The following is a 20,843-nucleotide window of genomic DNA, read 5'->3' on the forward strand; positions in this document are numbered from 1 at the left end:
TTGAACCAACTTGGAATAGACTTTGAATAGACTCTGTGCCCGGTGGGATATGACTGAGCCTGAAGTGGGCCAGAGCCACAGAAAACACTGCTGGAACTACTAAGGATACATTTTTCACATTCTTATAAATCATAATAACTTGGAGATTGGACTATGGATGAACTCTCTTCAAAACTTTGTGTGTGTGAGAGTGAAAGAGAGAGAGAGAGAGAGGCAGTAGTCTATAGAGGTGGTATTGGTCTCTCCCACAGTCCTTTATGTGACCATTGATCTTGGTCTTGTCTGGCTCTGTCTCCTGTTCTCAGAGGACAGCTCTTGCACACACTGCTGAGATGGTCCCCCACATTCTCGGGAATGGGGCCAACCAACACAGCTCATCTCTACCTTTCAACTTCAGTCAAATCTACTAAGTCTTACAGCCAACTAGGGAACGATATGAGCTCTGTGGGCAATATGAATTCATCTTTCACCATGGAAAAATATGTGAACACTGATTTGATAGGTAACTTCCGTATGAGTTGTACGCCATCCAGTGGCAACTTTTGGAAAAGCAACGTTCGACCATTTTGTACTTTTATTTTGAAAACAGCGTTAAGCCCGGAAGTAGCAAACTAACACGTTCGAGTACTCCATGAACTGCTTTCTTGCACAGCCAGGTGAGAGCAGGGCAGATAGCACCCACATGTCTTACAGCGCAAAGATGCTGGTACTAGTTCAATTGCCTAGTTCAATAAAAAATAAATATATATTTGTAATACGTCGCAAAAAAATTGGCCCGTCCATCCCAGTGACCTACCTAGCATGCATTGGTACTGAATCTGTTCGAATGACGGAGTGCGGGGCTGACTTCCTGCACCTCGACGTTATGGACCGGTGAGCAAAGTCACATCAGATGATTCATAGGCTACAACGCTAGCTAGGGAGTGCATTGATTTAGCTAGCTAGCATAGCCTCAGTTTCTTTAGCAATCATGTCAAGCAGTTTAGCTAGCAGTAACACTGAATGCATGCATATTTTAGCAAAGCCAGTGCAGGTTGCATAACATTCTGCAACTCTGTTTACAACATCCTCAGTTTTTCTTTAGCTACTTATATTTTGTCAGCTTAAGTTTTATTCCGCACTCATATAGCACTGATTTGCATTTCAATTTATCTTATTGCCTTGCATCACCACCAAGGTGACTGGATTAGAATAAATCACATGAGGCTAATGATTGTATGTTGTTTCCCTGAAGTCATTCTGTACCCAACATCATGTTCGGTCATCCCATGGTGGAGTGCCTGAGGAACTGTGTGGGGCCAGACCCTTTTTGGTGAGTAACACAACCGCTCACTCTGATATGGTTACACTATCGCCTTGTAATAGGACAACAAAACATTGAGGAGTCCTTATTATCACAGACACTGGTGCCCCCATGCTATTTCGGTCTACATAGCATCATAGATTGTTCAACTTAACATAGCAGCCATCTCAAAAGTGTGTGTGTGTTTTCTTCCAGATATGCACGTGATGGTATCGGGGTCAGAGCAGTGGGTGAAACCCATGGCAGGAGCCAATCAGTACACATTCCACCCGGAGGCCACCACTAATGCTGGAAACCTCATCAAGGAGATCAGAGAGAGCGGCATGAAAGTGAGGCCGTGTTGACTATAGAGGGAGACGAGAGGTCCAGATATGGGAGAGAAATGAATCGTCAGAGAAAATGGACGTAAAGCGTAATTCACACACAAGTCAGAGAAAGTTCACCACTATGTGTCTTCTGCCAGTTTTACTTTGTGTCTTCTTCACCCATGTGTGTGTGGTTTTTGTCTTTACTATCATAGTGGGGACCAGAATTCCCCACAAGGAAAAATGCTTTAAAAAAAAAAAAATGTAGTCTTAGATTTAGGTTTAAAATTAGGGTTTGGGGTTAGGGATCTGTTAAGGGTTAGGCTAGGGGAAAATCGTATTTTGGATGGGAATCAGTTGTTTGATCCACACAAGGATTGTAAAACCAACGTGTGTGTGTGTCTTATAGGTGGGCCTGGCCATAAAGCCTGGGACTACAGTAGAGGAGTTGGCACCGTGGGCTGGACAGATCAACATGGCTCTGGTCATGACTGTAGAGCCTGGCTTTGGAGGCCAGAAGTTCATGGAGGACATGATGCCCAAGGTCGTATGTTTTAGTGTGTTAATTTGCTTAACTTTGTGTCTCACCAGAGAAAGCACATCCCTGATAAGCAGCATGAAAAAGCTTATTTGTCCTCATCTGTAATCTTACTTATACACAAGGTCTCTTGAATGCAGAGGTGTGTTACAATGTCATCAGTGGACATTGTATCATCTGAGTATGAATGAGACATTTCAGAATAATATCTGCTTGTGGTCACTTGGAAGTCTGTAGTTTAACAAGGAAGTATGGTACGGTTGAAGTTGTGGGCTTTCTAAACAAAAATAGAGCAGAGTATTGATCTATGAGACTTATAGGATGCAATGATATGTACTAAACCTGCCTCCCGTAGTAAAGCAAAGTGCGCCGTTGTAAACTGCCTCTAATGGTTCCATTGTAGTTTCAGCTGCTGTCGTATACATGGTGTCACTGTAGTCTAGCACTGGCAGGAAAGTTGACTGAATGATCTGCTTTCTTCTGTTTAGGGAGAGGCATGATCTATTTATTCTCAACTTCCTGACTAACTGATCCATATGCTTTTTAAAATACATTTTTGTCAATCCAGATGCCAAAGATATTTATACACGGGGACACGGTTAATGTGGGCATCATCCAATATGCATAAATCATCAGATACATTTTTAAGTGAATTGGAAAACGATGTACTTGGTTTTTAGCTGCATTAAGCACTCATTTTCAGTTCAACAAAGGCTTTCTGCAAAGCAACAAAGGCAGATTGCAGCTCCAAAAAAGCTGAGTCAGGTAAAACCAAGTTAAAAAAAGCCTAGTGATCCAGGCCAATGTCAGACAACCGTGGAATTAGTAAAGAGTAGTTGAGTGTCAATGAATAGAGTTGCACAGTGTTTCTTCCTATCCAAACAATTTACCACATTTAATACCAGTGATGGTGCTGAGATGGTGCTATGGCCTGGTCTGAAGCCCAACTGATGCACATTTAATACCAGTGATGGTGCTGAGATGGTGCTATGGCCTGGTCTGAAGCTTAACTGATCCACATTTAATACCAGTGATGGTGCTGAGATGGTGCTATGGCCTGGTCTGAAGCCCAACTGATGCACATTTAATACCAGTGATGGTGCTGAGATGGTGCTATGGCCTGGTCTGAAGCCCAACTGATGCACATTTAATACCAGTGATGGTGCTGAGATGGTGCTATGGCCTGGTCTGAAGCCCAACTGATGCACATTTAATACCAGTGATGGTGCTGAGATGGTGCTATGGCCTGGTCTGAAGCCCAACTGATGCACATTTAATACCAGTGATGGTGCTGAGATGGTGCTATGGCCTGGTCTGAAGCCCAACTGATGCACATTTAAAATAGATTTAGAAGTTAAGAAAGATCTTAACTTAGCAGACCTTCCAGAACTTAGGGATAGCCCCAATTGTCAAGTAAAAAATATGTCAAATATTCCGCAGAAAGCTGCAGCAAGAAAACGTGAATATAATCAGCCCCAGTGGATTTATTTTCATCAATCTTGAGCATGTTCGTCGGTGTGTGGCATATTTGGGACATGTCATTAACATGTCTGTTTCTGTGTGTGGCCAGGTGAGCTGGCTGAGGAGTCAGTTTCCCTCTCTGGACATTGTGGACGGAGGAGTGGGTCCTTCTGCCATCCATAAGTGTGCGGAGGTGAGTACATGCCTCCTTGGGCCCTAGTGTTTACCTGTGATGTCTCTGCCTGTGTCAGTCCATGTGGGTTGACGGAGTATGTTTCTCCTTCTGTGTGTCTCTGGTAGGCGGATGCTGACATGATCATGCCGGACTGTGGTAAGCAGTGACGACCCTCCCTCTGTCATCACAGACAGACAGACAGACTTTTGAAGACATTTTGGGGGGGGGGGCAGGCTAGTATTTTGTCACAGCCCTGTTTTAAAATGCTTGTTACGATCTCCCTTGTCACATGATACAGAGGATTCCTTGCCTCTTCTTGCTCTGCTCGGTTGGTTTGAAAAGTAGTTCACTACTCAGACACTAGAGGGCAAGCTTGCTCAAACTATTCATCCCTATAGGTTTGTATACCCTGGACTGTCATTCTTTTTTTTTTATATATCCCCGTTTTCTGTACTGTCTTGTTTAGACTAATTACTTATTGATAATAAGTCATGAATATTATTGATAATATTGAATTATGACTGACTACCATATGTGGCATAGGAGAGTATTAGTGATCTAGCAGTTATATCTGAATTTAATATGGGATATAATGTTAGTACCTGCACAGGGATTTATTTAATCAAAACTAATAGTAACATTACCAGATAGATAAAAAAAAACAACAGCAACCTCTCCTCGCACTAATAGGAACCATGTTTCCATTTAACACCATTTAACTCTTTGACAAGATTTACTCCAGTAAATAAATGTTTATTGAATATTGTTCAAAGCCCTTCTATTTCAGGCGGCCATTTTGTCTGAGGGGACATCTCTACATTTCATATCTCTACGCCTGCCAGAACAAACCTCTTGTCAATGAGACTCACACATGACATACTTTTAGCTGCAAGCCGGTCATTCTCAATAAATGCAACAAATATCTGGAAGATAATTTGCATTCTCCTGCAGTATTAATGTCAGAAATCTGTATTTCCGTTTGTGTCACATATCGCACAAGACAGAAGTTCATAGGAGACTGACTACAGATCTGTTGGAAAAGCTGTTTATGGAAACCCTAATACCCTGGTCGCTATTGAGATGTGTGTGTATTTGGGATGTAGGGACATGTAAGAGGGTCTCCTGCTCTGTCTATTGACAAGGTTTTTCTACAGCTGGATATGTGCCATGTCTCAGACTGCACCATCATTCCAAGACATGACATCGTATCTGTGGGAGATGCTGTGAGTTATACTTGTTCACTCTCTACGTGTATGTATAAGACACACGGCACATTTCTGTTAGATACGAAGCATATCATCTTTAAGAGATGAAAACAGAAGTCTGTCGACACACTAGAACTTCCCCGTTCTATAAATTCCCCATTCTACAATGGAATCATAGATTCAAGGAGGAAACTCTTGACAGAGGCAGACCTTTTTAACCAAACACACTAACAAATAGGCCCACTTACAACAACACATGCTTCCACATAGGCCCACTTACAACAACACATGCTTCCACATAGGCCCACTTACAACAACACATGCTTCCACATAGGCCCACTTACAACAACACATGCTTCCACATAGGCCCACTTACAACAACACATGCTTCCACATAGGCCCACTTACAACAACACATGCTTCCACATAGGCCAACTGTACTGTGCACATATCCAATGCTACTCAAGGGGATGGGAAATTTGCTCCAGAGGTGCCAGAGCAACCGTATCCAGATGCTGCGACTTGCTGAGAAAGAGAAAGGGCAAGATTAGGTAGCGTTGGTTGGAACTTTCTTTTCAAGTCCTCTCCTCCACACTGTATCATGTGTGTGAGGTTGAAATGCCTAGTGTATATATGTCACTATGTCCGCAGGCACTTACAGGAGAACTTTTATTGCAGTGTACACACACTCAGGGTAATTATAACCCCAGTAACACACAGACACACCAAACATGACTCATGCTGGCAGCCATCATGTGGCGTTTATGAGCCGGTCTTCAGAGATCTGCTGACTGAGTGTAGCTGGATTGCTGTCTCTGGTGAGAATGCTGGCACAGAGCAGTACACAGAGGACACAACCCCAGGGCCCCTACTGAGCAGGGTTTAGTAGTCAGAGCCTACATCAGTAATTGGAACACACTACCACTGGAAGATAAACCAGAAGCCAGCTCTTCTCAGAAACACCATCTACTGGGCTTGGATTGGGAATAAATGTGACATCCAAGGCTTTGAATTCCAATGTGAATAAGATTTATTCATCTTCATGATCATGTAAATCAAAACGTATTGATATGTAGACTTGAGATGTAACATTTCTCATTCATCATGCAGTCACATTGAATGGATTATTCAAATCCATCCGTCCAAAGCCAGGCTACTGTATAATGAATCTTTCTGTAAGAGAACATGGTGTGTGGCGTGCTCTCCTTTATTATGTCCCCCTTTCATCTTCCCTTTTCATCTTCCCTCTCGCTTTCTTCTTTTCTACTACTCTCTCTCTCTGGTGGCAAGCAGCGATGTCTTTGCTCTCCCAGTCCTCCTCTCCCCGTCGTTCTCGGCACTAAAAGCACATTACACAGCACATATATTTATATATTTACCTCACTCGTCACATTGCATGTTCCAGCTCATTCATAATTACCCACGATCCCACAGGAGACAGGAAGCGTAGGGCTGATTAGCTCACTGTTGTCACAGCCATTACATAATGCATAAAGTCCTCTTCTCTGATTGAGTGTGCTAGCTGTCTTATTCAGGGTTTCCCAAATTCGAGTCCCCAAGGGGTGCGTTTAGATTTTTGCTGTAGCACTACACTGCGGATTCAAATAATCAACGAGTCATCAAGCTTTGATCATTTGAATCAGCTGTGTAGTGTTAGGGCAAAAAACAAAATGTGTACCCCTTGGGGTCCAGAGAACCGAGTTTGGGAAACACTGGTCTAATTAATGATTTATAAAAAAAATAAACTTTAATTGCTTAGAATAACATTACAAACAATCTCTTTGCTTTGCCCCGGGCGGAGTGGAGTGTGCAGGGATTCAGGGAAGGCCGTGGCAGTGATTGTGATTCACAGAGGATGGGAGGCGCAGTGACACGGGGTGCCCGTTTGTCATGGTTGCTCCATAGTTCCCCTCTGTTTTCAGTTGTTTTAGGAGAGGGCCTACGGGGTAGGCACACTGTAGCAGTGATATGATGAACCCACAATTTGTGTGAGGGACCATATTCCATTATTTCAGCACTGTCCTGGAACTGAGGTGGTGCTGAAGGAGCTGCTTTGGCAATGGCCTTGACTTGGTGAGACGTTAATCAGAGCTATTCAAGGCATACATGTGGAGTATTATTACGTTCTCCCTCGGCACTGATCGGTCAGTTTCACCCCCCTCAACAGGTAAGGATAGGATTCATAGGAGGGTAAGATTATCCTAGATCTGTGCGTGTCAAAGGGTAACTTCCACCCAGAGCCATGAGGTTTTCTCATAGACAATAAAAGGGACGGCAGTGTAGAACGAGTGCACTGTGTTGTCCCGGGGGAGCTGCCTTAGTAACGGCCCCATCACAGGCAGAGACCCAACACAAGTACACAGGATTTTAGTTATCATCTATTATATATGGGCCAAGACTTACTCCTATCTTTGCGAGAGTGTGTGTGTGTTCATGTTTTCTAATTCATAATGGATGAGATCGCAGCATTATTGTTTTCGCCACGCGCAGAGCTGTGAGAGAAGAGCTCACATCAGGAAGAGTGTGGGTGTTTAGTTTGTTTGCCCTGACGCCGGCCACGTCACTCGCTGCTCTTCACAGGAAATAGTCTTTGTTCAATGGACTTTATTTGTATACAGCTATTGATCCCCAGCCTCCTGGCAGAGAGCGTTTACACAGAGCTACACTCAGGAGACCAGCTGATACAGTGGATAAATCAATAGATTTACCTCCGTCTCCAAGCCTCAGCCCACACAACCTGTACAGTCTATTAGGACATGGGTCAGAGCACTTACTGTGGAAACTCTCTCACACACATGTCACACGCACAAGTAGAACAGAATCAGAACAGTGCATTAGAAGAGTAGACATGTAACAGAACGCTGTGCAATGCAATCTGACAACGGAGTAGAATATCTCACCATGTCTTATGTAAAGGCAATACAACCTCAGGCACTGTGGCTGTTAAACACAAAAGCTCCAGGCATGATCAACAGTCACATTATGATGACTCCACTAATACCGGATGTCGCCTATGGGACATTCATTTCTGTAGATTCCTGTTAACGTTCTTGTACATATTTTATCATAGTTATGAGTGCTTCAGGGCCTGTTCTGAATGCTGCCCCCTACCTATCTGAAGTGTAACCTAGGGAGATGTCCTGTCTCTCCTTCTGTATTCTCTCCTCTCTCTCACTGGTCATGAATCGTCATCTACTAGGCTGCCTGCTGCTTCTCTGCTCTGGATCGTTAAGTGCTGTCTGCCCATGATTGCCCTATGGTGTCTGTGTCCTCTGTGAGAATGTATTTGCCTATTTGATTATTTTCTTGCCATGTCTTAAGTGTGTGTGTTTGGAGGGAAGAGAGAGAATGTGTTTGAGGGAATGAGTGAGTGAGAGTCAGAGAGAACAGAGGGAGAGCGAGAAATACAGAGAAATGTCCTCTAATGAGCATTATTTATTTGTCCTCCAGAGTTGTGACAGAGCACATTTGACAACAGCATCAACAATGTCATCAGTGATGCCGCTATCAATGGCACACCATCAGTGTTGCTGTGTGACAGATAGGAGAGAGTTTCCCATAGAGCCAGCCCTACAGGGGGACCCGGGTACCACTGAGCCAACGTTATGATCCACTAATAGTGCATGCATCACGTTGACACACAGGAATATCATTTCTGCTGCACTAAATGCCATTTTTCCTCTGTCACTGTGAGTTATGGTCTTTTGGATTTTTGGATAACTGTGGTTATGGGGATTTGGATTTGGTCTGACCCTCACTGGTCATGGTGTGTGTGGGGAAATGGGAAACTTTGAGTGTGTTTGGAATGTTAAGGTTTTGTTAATGGAGTAGTCTGAGCAACAGTCGGCATACTGTGTGTGTCAGGATGAGTTATGAATGGTGTGATGTTATTTGCTGAGGCCGTCAGAAAGAGGCTGGTTAATCAAAGGGAGACCTGTGAGCACCATTTATCCCTGTGACAGGCTGACACACACATGATGCTATTTTGATGCCCCTGGCAATATGGGTGGAAAGGCAGAAATGGACTCACATTGTCACAAGGGCAACATCCTACAATCACTCAGTGCCCCTGCATCATGGCTATTAACCTTCACTACAGAGCAATGGAAGGAACATGTAGTAACCTGAAGAGAATAATTCCTTTGTATTAAAGAAATAGTCTGTCTGGGGGCATGGTTGACTGACTGTCTGAAAGTGGGGGTGTAAAAGCTTGGCAGGGGGAATTATACTGTTTCTTAAGGGGGAATCCATATTTATGAACAGAACGCCTATTTTCCTTAGGTATCGATTGACAGGTCTGAAGCCCTCACAAATAACCTGGGCTAAATTGTTGACTTTTTATCTTGCTGAAGTAATATGGAAAGCATATGCATCACAATGGTAGCAATTAAAGGGAACAGTTTGGAGATTATGGGAAAATTGTTAGACTAAAGGTGAGGACAACGCCTGATACAAGATGGAATCCAAATATTACACTGGTGATTTTATGTACTGTACTTTACGCCGCATTTAACAAACTCTGAAAATACACGACACATTGTTACATAAGAACATTCTTGGAACAATTAGGGATAGGTGCAACATAAGACAAAATGACAGGGGTATGAGTGAGGTCATACTGGTATCTCCAAAGCCTTGTTCACGCTGCAGACCTTAATGTTAAATTAGTTTTGTTTTGTACTACTGACCGGCCAAACAGCAAGTTACAAGTGACCAAATCAGTTGTGTGTGTGTTCAGACAGCAGTCACTTGCTGACAATGCTATGCTAGTTGTCATAGTAACGATGGATGTGTTTGCAGTGGTGTAGGTTGATTGGTGTTGCTCGTGCTTCCTATCACTCAGAAGTTATGTAGCAAGCTATGGTGACAATGCCTGCCATGGATGTTTCCCAGTTGCTTTGAATGTTCAAAATCATAGTGTTAGAACACTTTTTTAAATCCTCAAAAGGATAAGATGATCGAACTTTCAAAACAGATCCTTTTTGGCTAGCCACAGTGCTCAACTAGCTAGCTAGGTAGCTGTTTAGCATTCACAAATACACATGTTCTTGTCAAACTGTAAACAGGGTAGCAAGCAACAAGATTTGCCAAATAAGTCAAAAAACACTTTTGGGCAAATTAAGCAGATTTGACCGTGGCCAAGAATCATATTTGTATTGGACTTCAAACCACCTACGAAGGGGATTTGAAATGTGGCTTGAATTCCATGTGCTTTTTAGCAGTTCAGACTGCAGGAAAAAGAACAGATTCAAATCGGATATGCAAATAAATAGGATTTGAGACTTCAAACGGCCAATGTCAACACGGCTCAAGTGGCCACACCTCTCCAAAGTGTGCACAGTCTCTAAATATTTTCAATGCACTTTTGACTCTTAAGAAGAGTTCAACTATAAGCTGCTTTTTGAGCTCTCCTAGCTGTGCCGTGGAGGAACTAGAGCAAGCACATTTGTTGTTTTGAACATAGCCTTGCATAACCGCCATCACACAATTACTGTTGTTTACGCAATCAAACGGTCCATTATAAATCGCAATCTGGTTCAGGTGGGCATTATTTGAAAGCTTGTTCTATTGCCAACATGACAAGCTAAATGATAAAATATGATCTTTGTGGTGTTAGGCTTTCACAACGCAATTCAGAGAAGCAGATGGTAATTTGTTCATATAGAAGGGAGTCATGAGTAGGGCTGTTGACCATATTACTGCCACACCTGTGGTCACGAGTCATGAAGGCAGTCAAATTCCACTTGACCGTTTAGTCATGGTAATTAGGCTTCTCCAAGCTCTGATGCTGCTGCTGGTCATTAGTAGCCTACCGAACTTGCTAACTGCCTGGTACTCTCATCAAACATTTAATGAGAGCACATGTTGCTCAACATTTTGTATAGGTTATGCAATTGCATGAGAAAAGAGTGATGACCTATTAAAAATATCCCATCGGCTTTCTATAGGCTAGGCCAACTATATTTCTCTCAACTTTCCTAATATTAAGCACAATGTTTATCTTCTATTTTATTCTGTTTTTTTCAATTGTATTCTTCATACTATATAATAATGCTACGTAATTCTAAGCAAATCTTGTCTGCTACATGAACTAGTGTAGCCCACAGCCATTTGGCATAGCCAGATCAGGACCTAAAACACAAGAACAACTCAGAGTATGTTATTCTGTTCTTCTGAAATAGAATAGAACATTTTCTAAATTTAATGTTTTGTTTCTTTAGACCGGTCTTTAAAAAAAAAAGATTTCTTGTGAAGGTGTAGACTATATTACATGGATTTACTAGACTTTAAATAATGTACAGTTGAAGTCGGAGGTTTACATACATTTAAACTGTTTTTCACTATTCCTGACATTTAATCCTAGTAAAAATTCCCTGTTTTAGGTCAGTTAGGATCACCACTTTATTTTAAGAATGTGAAATGTCAGAATAATAGTAGAGAGAGGTTTATTTCTTTCATCACATTCCAAGTGGGTCAGACGTTTACATACACTCAATTAGTATTTGGTAGCATTGACTTTAAATTGTTTAACTTGGGTCAAACATTTACATTACATTTACATTTAAGTCATTTAGCAGACGCTCTTATCCAGAGCGACTTACAAATTGGTGCATACACCTTATGACATCCAGTGGAACAGCCACTTTACAATAGTGCATCTAAATCTTTTAGGGGGGTGAGAAGGATTACTTACCCTATCCTAGGTATTCCTTGACGAGGTGGGGTTTCAGGTGTCTCCGGAAGGTGGTGATTGACTCCGCTGTCCTGGCGTCGTGAGGGAGTTTGTTCCACCATTGGGGGCCAGAGCAGCGAACAGTTTTGACTGGGCTGAGCGGGAACTGTACTTCCTCAGTGGTAGGGAGGCGAGCAGGCCAGAGGTGGATGAACGCAGTGACCTTGTTTGGGTGTAGGGCCTGATCAGAGCCTGGAGGTACTGAGGTGCCGTTCCCCGCACAGCTCCGTAGGCAAGCACCATGGTCTTGTAGCGGATGCGAGCTTCAACTGGAAGCCAGTGGAGAGAGCGGAGGAGCGGGGTGACGTGAGAGAACTTGGGAAGGTTGAACACCAGACGGGCTGCGGCGTTCTGGATGAGTTGTAGGGGTTTAATGGCACAGGCAGGGAGCCCAGCCAACAGCGAGTTGCAGTAATCAAGACGGGAGATGACAAGTGCCTGGATTAGGACCTGCGCCGCTTCCTGTGTGAGGCAGGGTCGTACTCTGCGGATGTTGTAGAGCATGAACCTACAGGAACGGGACACCGCCTTGATGTTAGTTGAGAACGACAGGGTGTTGTCCAGGATCACGCCAAGGTTCTTAGCGCTCTGGGAGGAGGACACAATGGAGTTGTCAACCGTGATGGCGAGATCATGGAACGGGCAGTCCTTCCCCGGGAGGAAGAGGAGCTCCGTCTTGCTGAGGTTCAGCTTGAGGTGGTGATCCGTCATCCACACTGATATGTCTGCCAGACATGCAGAGATGCGATTCGCCACCTGGTCATCAGAAGGGGAAAGGAGAAGATTAATTGTGTGTCGTCTGCATAGCAATGATAGGAGAGACCATGTGAGGTTATGACAGAGCCAAGTGACTTGGTGTATAGCGAGAATAAGAGAGGGCCTAGAACAGAGCCCTGGGGGACACCAGTGGTGAGAGCGCGTGGTGAGGAGACAGATTCTCGCCACGCCACCTGGTAGGAGCGACCTGTCAGGTAGGACGCAATCCAAGCGTGGGCCGCGCCGGAGATGCCCAACTCGGAGAGGGTGGAGAGGAGGATCTGATGGTTCACAGTATCGAAGGCAGCCGATAGGTCTAGAAGGATGAGAGCAGAGGAGAGAGAGTTAGCTTTAGCAGTGCGGAGCGCCTCCGTGATACAGAGAAGAGCAGTCTCAGTTGAATGACTAGTCTTGAAACCTGACTGATTTGGATCAAGAAGGTCATTCTGAGAGAGATAGCGGTAGAGCTGGCCAAGGACGGCACGCTCAAGAGTTTTGGAGAGAAAAGAGAGAAGGGATACTGGTCTGTAGTTGTTGACATCGGAGGGATCGAGTGTAGGTTTTTTCAGAAGGGGTACAACTCTCGCTCTCTTGAAGACGGAAGGGACGTAGCCAGCGGTCAGGGATGAGTTGATGAGCGAGGTGAGGTAAGGGAGAAGGTCTCCGGAAATGGTCTGGAGAAGAGAGGAGGGGATAGGGTCAAGCGGGCAGGTTGTTGGGCGGCCGGCCGTCACAAGACGCGAGATTTCATCTGGAGAAAGAGGTCAGAGCATAGGGTAGGGCAGTGTGAGCAGAACCAGCGGTGTCGTTTGACTTAGCAAACGAGGATCGGATGTCGTCGACCTTCTTTTCAAAATGGTTGACGAAGTCATCTGCAGAGAGGGAGGAGGGGGGATTCAGGAGGGAGGAGAAGGTGGCAAAGAGCTTCCTAGGGTTAGAGGCAGATGCTTGGAATTTAGAATGGTAGAAAGTGGCTTTAGCAGCAGAGACAGAGGAGGAAAATGTAGAGAGGAGGGAGTGAAAGGATGCCAGGTCCGCAGGGAGGCGAGTTTTCCTCCATTTCTGCTCGGCTGCCCGGAGCCCTGTTCTGTGAGCTCGCAATGAGTCGTCGAGCCACGGAGCGGGAGGGGAGGACCGAGCCGGCCTGGAGGATAGGGGACATAGAGAGTCAAAGGATGCAGAAAGGGAGGAGAGGAGGGTTGAGGAGGCAGAATCAGGAGATAGGTTGGAGAAAGTTTGAGCAGAGGGAAGAGATGATAGGATGGAAGAGGAGAGAGTAGCGGGGGAGAGAGAGCGAAGGTTGGGACGGCGCGATACCATCCGAGTAGGGGCAGTGTGGGAAGTGTTGGATGAGAGCGAGAGGGAAAAGGATACAAGGTAGTGGTCGGAGACTTGGAGGGGAGTTGCAATGAGGTTAGTGGAAGAACAGCATCTAGTAAAGATGAGGTCAAGCGTATTGCCTGCCTTGTGAGTAGGGGGAAGGTGAGAGGGTGAGGTCAAAAGAGGAGAGGAGTGGAAAGAAGGAGGCAGAGAGGAATGAGTCAAAGGTAGACGTGGGGAGGTTAAAGTCGCCCAGAACTGTGAGAGGTGAGCCGTCCTCAGGAAAGGAGCTTATCAAGGCATCAAGCTCATTGATGAACTCTCCAAGGGAACCTGGAGGGCGATAAATGATAAGGATGTTAAGCTTGAAAGGGCTGGTAACTGTGACAGCATGGAATTCAAAGGAGGCGATAGACAGATGGGTAAGGGGAGAAAGAGAGAAAGACCACTTGGGAGAGATGAGGATCCCGGTGCCACCACCCCGCTGACCAGAAGCTCTCGGGGTGTGCGAGAACACGTGGGCGGACGAGGAGAGAGCAGTAGGAGTAGCAGTGTTATCTGTGGTGATCCATGTTTCCGTCAGTGCCAAGAAGTCGAGGACTGGAGGGAGGCATAGGCTGAGATGAACTCTGCCTTGTTGGCCGCAGATCGGCAGTTCCAGAGGCTACCGGAGACCTGGAACTCCACGTGGGTCGTACGCGCTGGGACCACCAGATTAGGGTGGCCGCGGCCACGCGGTGTGGGAGCGTTTGTATGGTCTGTGCAGAGAGGAGAGAACAGGGATAGACAGACACATAGTTGACAGGCTACAGAAGAGGCTACGCTAATGCAAGGAGATTGGAATGACAAGTGGACTACACGTCTCGAATGTTCAGAAAGTTAAGCTTACGTAGCAAGAATCTTATTGACTAAAATGATTAAAATGATACAGTACTGCTAAAGTAGGCTAGCTGGCAGTAGCTGCGTTGTTGACACTACACTAATCAAGTCGTTCCGTTGAGTGTAATAGTTTCTACAGTGCTACTATTCGGGGGCTAGCTGGCTAGCTAGCAGTGTTGTTTACGTTACGTTGCGTTAAAAGAACGACAATAGCTGGCTAGCTAACCTAGGAAATCGCTCTAGACTACACAATTATCTTTGAAACAAAGACGGCTATGTAGCTAGCTATGTAGCTAGCTACGATCAAACAAATCAAACCGTTGTACTGTAATGAAATGAAATGAAAATGTGATACTACCTGTGACTGCGACCGGGTTGTTGAATTCGATTCAGTAGACGTGTGTGTGGTGACGTTGGTTAGCTGTTGGCTAGCTAGCAGAGTCTCCTACGTTAAGGACGACAAATAGCTGGCTAGCGAACCTCAGTGAATTAAGATAATCACTCCAAGACTACACACTCTAAACTACACAATTATCTTGGAAACAAAGACAGCTATGTAGCTAGCTAACACTAAACTAATCAAGTCGTTCAGTTGAGTGAATAGCACTACAGTGATGCTAATCTGTGGGCGTTAGCTAGCGTTTGCTAGCTCCTGGGCGAATAGCAGTGAAGGCTACGTTAGGGCGACGAAATACGATAATTATGCAATTATCTCTGATACAAGGACGGCTATGTAGCTAGCTAAGAAGAAATTGCTAAGATTAGACAAATCAAGCGTTGTACTATAATGAAATGTAATGAAAAAGTTATACAACCTGCGGAGCGAAGTGCGATGCGACCGCTCGCTCCAACCCGAATTCGGGTAGCCTTCCATAAGCTTCCCACAATATGTTGGGTGAATTTTGGCAATTTCCTCCTGACAGAGCTGGTGTAACTGAGTCAAGTTTGTAGGCCTCCTTGCACGCACATACTTTTTCAGTTCTGCCCACAAATTTTCTATAGGATTGAGGTCAGGGCTTTGTGATGGCCACTCCAATACCTTGACTTTGTCCTTAATCCATTTTGCCACACCTTTGGAAGTATGCTTGGGGTCAATGTCCAATTGGAAGACCCATATGCGACCAAGCTTTAACTTCCTGACTGATGTCTTGAGATGTTGCTTCAATATATCCACATAATTGTCCTGCCTCATGGTGCCATCTATTTTGTGAAGTGCACCAGTCATTCCTGCAGCAAAGCACCCCCACATGATGCTGCCACCCCCGTGCTTCATGGTTGGGATGGTGTTCTTCGGGCTTGCAAGCGTCCCCCTTTTTCCTCCAAACATAACAATGGTCATCATGGTAAAACAGTTCTATTTTTGTTTCATCAGACCAGAGGACATTTCTCCAAAAAGTATGATCTTTGTCCTCATGTGCAGTTGCAAACCGTAGTCTGGATTTTTTAAATGGTGGTTTTGGACCAGTGGCTTCTTCCTTGCTGAGCAGCCTTTCAGGTTATATTGATATAGGACTAGTTTTACTGTGGATATCGATATTTTTGTACCTGTGTCCTCCAGCATCTTCACATGGTCCTTTGCTGTTCTGGGATTGATTTGCACTTTTCACACCAAAGTACGTTCATCTCTAGGAGACAGAATGCGTCTCCTTCCTGAGCGGTATGACAGCTGCATGGTCCCATGGTGTTTATACTTGCGTACTAATGTTTGTACAGATGAACGTGGTACCTTCAGGCATTTGGAAATTTCTCCCAAGGATAAACCAGACTTGTGGAGGTCTACAAAACATTTTTTAGGTCTTGGTTTATTTCTCCCATGATGTCAAGCAGAGGCAATGAGTTTGAAGGTAGGCTTTGAAATACATCCACAGGTACACCTCCAATTGACTCGAATTATGTCAATTAGCCAATCAGAAGCTTCTAAAGCCATGACATCATTTTCTGGAATGTTTCAAGTCACAGTCAATGTAAGATTAGTGGAATCAGTGTGGGTAGCTGGACAGGTAGGATGACTGACAGTGAAGGTGAACAGGTGGTCATGTGTCAGGTGACAGACGAATGGATGAGACTGAGGCAGGAATTCCTTTAAACATAAAGTGGTATATTTACCGAGTAGTCTGTGCTGCATCACAAAGGAAACAAATAACATGTATCTGATCAAATAACAATCATTCATGATTAACATAATTAGGGAAGTCAACAATCCAGTTCATTAAGAAGTCAATAGTAATCATCCGTGAGTCATTTAGGCTCGTAACTATTTATCATAAATCATGAAAGAATACAAACAATGGTTATTCAATCTATAATCCCCATTATTTTTGTATCAAAGTCGATCAGTTAGCAAACAATGACGTTTCTCATTTCACCCTTTCAATTATCTTCATGTGAACATATAATGAATTTCATGACATATTAACCATATCGATTGCATAATTGGCCTTTGAGGATCCGTAGGGCCATGATCATTGACAATTCACATTACACTGTTTGAAGCCTGCGCTTAGCCTATATTTTTATTTATTTTACTAGGCAAGTCAGTTAAGAACAAATTCTTATTTTCAATGACGGCCTAGGAACAGTGGGTTAACTGCCTTGATCAGGGGCAGAACAACAGAATTGTACCTTGTCAGCTCGGGGATTTGAACTTGCAACCTTTTGGTTACTAGTCCAACGCTCTAACCACTAGGTTACCCTGCCGCCCCAAACGTCTGACCCGCTGGAATTGTGATACTGTGAATTATAAGTGAAGTAATCTGTCTGTAAACAATTGTTGGATAAATGACTTGTGTCATGCACAAAGTAGATGTCCTAACCAACTTGCCAAAACTATAGTTTGTTAACAAGATTTGGAGTGGTTGAAAAACGAGTTTTAATGACTCCAACCTAAGTGTATGTAAACTTCGGACTTCAAATGTTCCAAAGGTTTGCATCAGTGGCTTGTAGGCCGTGTGGAAGCCAGGAGATGCTAAATGTGTTAATTAACGGTCAATTTCCGTGAGACCGACAGTTATTTGCTTGACAGTCACCGGCTGAATTACTTGTGTGACCGCCACAGCCCTAGTCATGAGTGCGTTCAGATGCGTGTTCCATGGCAAATTTCCTTTACAATACAACAAACACAGGCTCATTCTGTTCAGGATATCCCTGGGTATAATGCCATGTCATCTTGTAACTACATCAACCAGTGATCATGGACACCGTATATTACAAGGTTTATGATATGGGAATGTAAAGTGCAGCCTTTGTGGTGCGCACTGCACAGAACACCGGAAGAATTAACACAATTATCCCTCTGAGTCTTTGTGTCAATTAGTCCCGTACGTGATGGGTTGCCAACTGGCGATTTGACACAAATAATGAATTTAATCATTCATTCATGCACATTTGGACTCACTGGTGTTTGGTTTGCTTTATTAACCTTAGTGGTATTTTATTATAATCCTCAACGTCTCATCTTTCCAAATACATTGAGTCCTCTTAATTTACAGCATTTCCTTCACTCGGACAACAAAACATTTGCAAAAGTTGCCAATTAATGGGGAGATGGTGGCAACTTGTCGTGGGCGGGGCTAGAGTTCAGAACAGCTATCAGTCAAAACCCATACAGAGTAGTGGGTGACCGATTATGATTTTTCAACGCTGATGCCGATTATTGGAGGACCAAAAAAGCAGATACCGATTAAATCGGACGATTTAAAAAACATATATTTGTAATAATGACAATTAGAACAATACTGAATGAACACATTTTACTAAAAATAATACATCAATAAAATCAATTTACCCTCAAGTAAATAATGCAAAAACAAAGTGTTAGAGAAGAAAGTAAAAGTGCAATATGTGCCATGTAAGAAAGCGTTTCAGTTTCTTGCCCAGAACATATGAAATCTGGTGGTTCCTTTTAACATGAGTCTTCAATATTCCCAGGTAAGAAGTTTTAGGTTGTAGTTATAGGAATTATAGGACTATTTCCCTCTATACCATTTGTATTTCATTAACCTTTGACAATTGGATGTTCTTATAGGCACTTTAGTATTGCCAGTGTAACAGTATAGCTTCAGTCCCTCTCCTCACTCCTCCCTGGGCTCGAACCAGCAACACAACGACAACAGTCACCATTGAAGCAGCTTTACCCATGCAGAGCAAGGGGAACAACCACCCCAAGGCTCAGAGCGAGTTAAGTTTGAAACACTATTAGCGCGTGCTAACTAGCTAGCCATTTACATCAGTTACACCAGCCTCATCTAGGGAGTTGATAGGCTTGAAGTCATAAACGGCGCAATGCTTGACGCACAACGAAGAGCTGCTGGCAAAATGCGCGAAAGTGCTGTTTGAATGAATGTTTACACGCCTGCTTCTGCCTACCACCGCTCAGTCAGATACTTGTATGCTCAGTCAGATTATATGCAACGCAGGACATGCTAGATAATATCTAGTAATATCATCAACCATGTGTAGTTAACTAGTGATTGATTGATTGTTTTTTATAAGATACGTTTAATGCTAGCTTGCAACTTACCTTGGCTTACTGCATTCACATAACAGGCAGTCAGTCTCCTTGTGGAGTGCAACGAGAGAGAGAGGCAGGTCGTTATTGCGTTGGACTAGTTAACTGTAAGGTTGCAAGATTGGATCCCCCAAGCTGACTAGGTGAAAATCTGTCGTTCTGCCCCTGAACGACATTGAAAATAAGAATGTGTTCTTAACTGACTTGTCTAGTTAAATAAAAAGGTAAAAAATTAAAATAATTGTCAAATCGGTGCCCAAAAATACCGATTTCCGATTGTTATGAAAACTGGAAATCGGCCCTAATTAATCGGTCAACCGCTAATAGAGAGCTGTGAAGCAGCGACCTTGAACTCTGACGTCATGTATAGCATGTTACTGTGCAGCCACTGCATTTCAATTTAGCCACTTGTCCAAATGTGACATTTTCAACCAGTATATGAGCATGTTTGTAAAGGGTTAATTTGTCGTTATCATAAATTTCAATGCGCTGGTCCCATTTTTCATGAGCTGAAATAAAAGATCCCAGAAATGTTCATATGCTCAAAAAGCTTATTTCTGTCAAATGATGTGTTTAAATCCCTGTTAGTTAGCATTTATCTTTTGGTCAAGATAATGAATCTACCGGACAGGTGTGGCATATCAAAGTGGTTCAAACAACATGATCATTGCACCTTGTGCTGTAGACAAAAGGCCACTCTAAAATGCGCAGTTTTGTCACAACACAATGCCACAGATGTCTCACGTTTTGAGGGAGCGTGCAACTGGAATGCCAAATGCAGGAATGTCCACCAGAACTGTTGCCAGAATTTAATGTTAATTTCTCTACCGCAGACCACGTGTAACCATGACTGCACAGGACCTCCTTCACCTGCGGGCCCCTTATGTGGGGAGAAACTCATTCTGACCGGCTGGGCCTGGCTCCCAAATGGGTGAGCCGGTGCCAAGTCTTGTGAAATCCATAGATTAGGGCCTAATGACTTTTAAATAAAGTTCCTTATATGAACTGTAACTCAGCGAAATCTTAGACATTGTTGCATTTATCTTTTCGTTCAGAGAGAGTGTGTGTGTGTGTGTGTGTGTGTGTGTGTGTGTGTGTGTGTGTGTATAATATATATATATATATCCATACATTGCAGCCCTGAATCTGCAATAAAAAGAATACAATGTAGCTCTGGTAATATGGGTCATATTTGAACAGCTAGGGCAGGGGTCTCCAACCATTTCTATCCAAAAGGCTACTTCATATAAAAAGGCTAAAATCACCAAAGTTGATGAATAGAAACAAAGAAAAGCACTGATTACATAATTGTGTTTTGGTTCTTAAAATCACACCTTTTGAATAGGTGCCTTTTTTATTTCAAACACCAGTAGTGCAACTAATGTTTTCTAACTGCACTGAACCAACACAGTGGCTCACCGGAGCAAAGCAAAACTTGTGGTCAAAACCATTCATCTTGAGGTGACAGGGGGAGGTGGTGAAAAATGCAATCTGTTCATTAAAATGTAAAATGGGTGGGTTTTAATACAAACTAGCTTAACATTGCTAATCATTGAAAAGGACAAATTAAACAATGATTCATGATCATTTTCTGGTTTTAAAAAAGTGGGGGTGCAAAAACAAGTTTGTACCCCTATTTTGAAAGTGGGGGTACAGCTGTT

General features: G+C 43.6%; 1 protein-coding gene across 2 annotated transcripts; it reads left to right on the top strand.

Moving 5' to 3' along the window:
• Positions 1–603: 603 nt before the first annotated feature.
• LOC118386217 (ribulose-phosphate 3-epimerase-like) lies at positions 604–20,779 on the top strand. Of its 2 annotated transcripts, none has more exons than XM_035773766.2 (7): positions 604–873; positions 1,235–1,312; positions 1,499–1,632; positions 2,018–2,152; positions 3,717–3,800; positions 3,908–3,938; positions 20,016–20,779. In XM_035773766.2, the coding sequence occupies exons 3-7, from the start codon at positions 1,501–1,503 to the stop codon at positions 20,024–20,026; spliced, it is 393 nt and encodes a 130-aa protein (XP_035629659.1). In that variant the 5' UTR covers positions 604–873; positions 1,235–1,312; positions 1,499–1,500; the 3' UTR covers positions 20,027–20,779. The 2 variants fall into 2 exon arrangements, with proteins under 2 accessions (XP_035629659.1, XP_035629658.1); XM_035773765.1 differs by lacking the exon at positions 20,016–20,779 and adding an exon at positions 4,570–4,716.
• Positions 20,780–20,843: the final 64 nt, after the last annotated feature.

The sequence above is a fragment of the Oncorhynchus keta genome, chromosome 7 (genome assembly GCF_023373465.1).
Source record: "Oncorhynchus keta strain PuntledgeMale-10-30-2019 chromosome 7, Oket_V2, whole genome shotgun sequence".
In the NCBI taxonomy this organism is placed as follows: Eukaryota; Metazoa; Chordata; class Actinopteri; order Salmoniformes; family Salmonidae; genus Oncorhynchus; species Oncorhynchus keta.

What these genes read in the sequence shown, in the direction of transcription:
- LOC118386217 (XM_035773765.1), top strand. Translation starts at nt 1,501, where the DNA reads ATGCACGTGATGGTATCGGGGTCAGAGCAGTGGGTGAAACCCATGGCA. An exon ending in TCAGAGAGAGCGGCATGAAA is followed by an intron (nt 1,633 to 2,017) that starts GTGAGGCCGTGT and finishes TGTGTCTTATAG; the next exon opens with GTGGGCCTGGCCATAAAGCC. An exon ending in TGGAGGACATGATGCCCAAG is followed by an intron (nt 2,153 to 3,716) that starts GTCGTATGTTTT and finishes GTGTGTGGCCAG; the next exon opens with GTGAGCTGGCTGAGGAGTCA.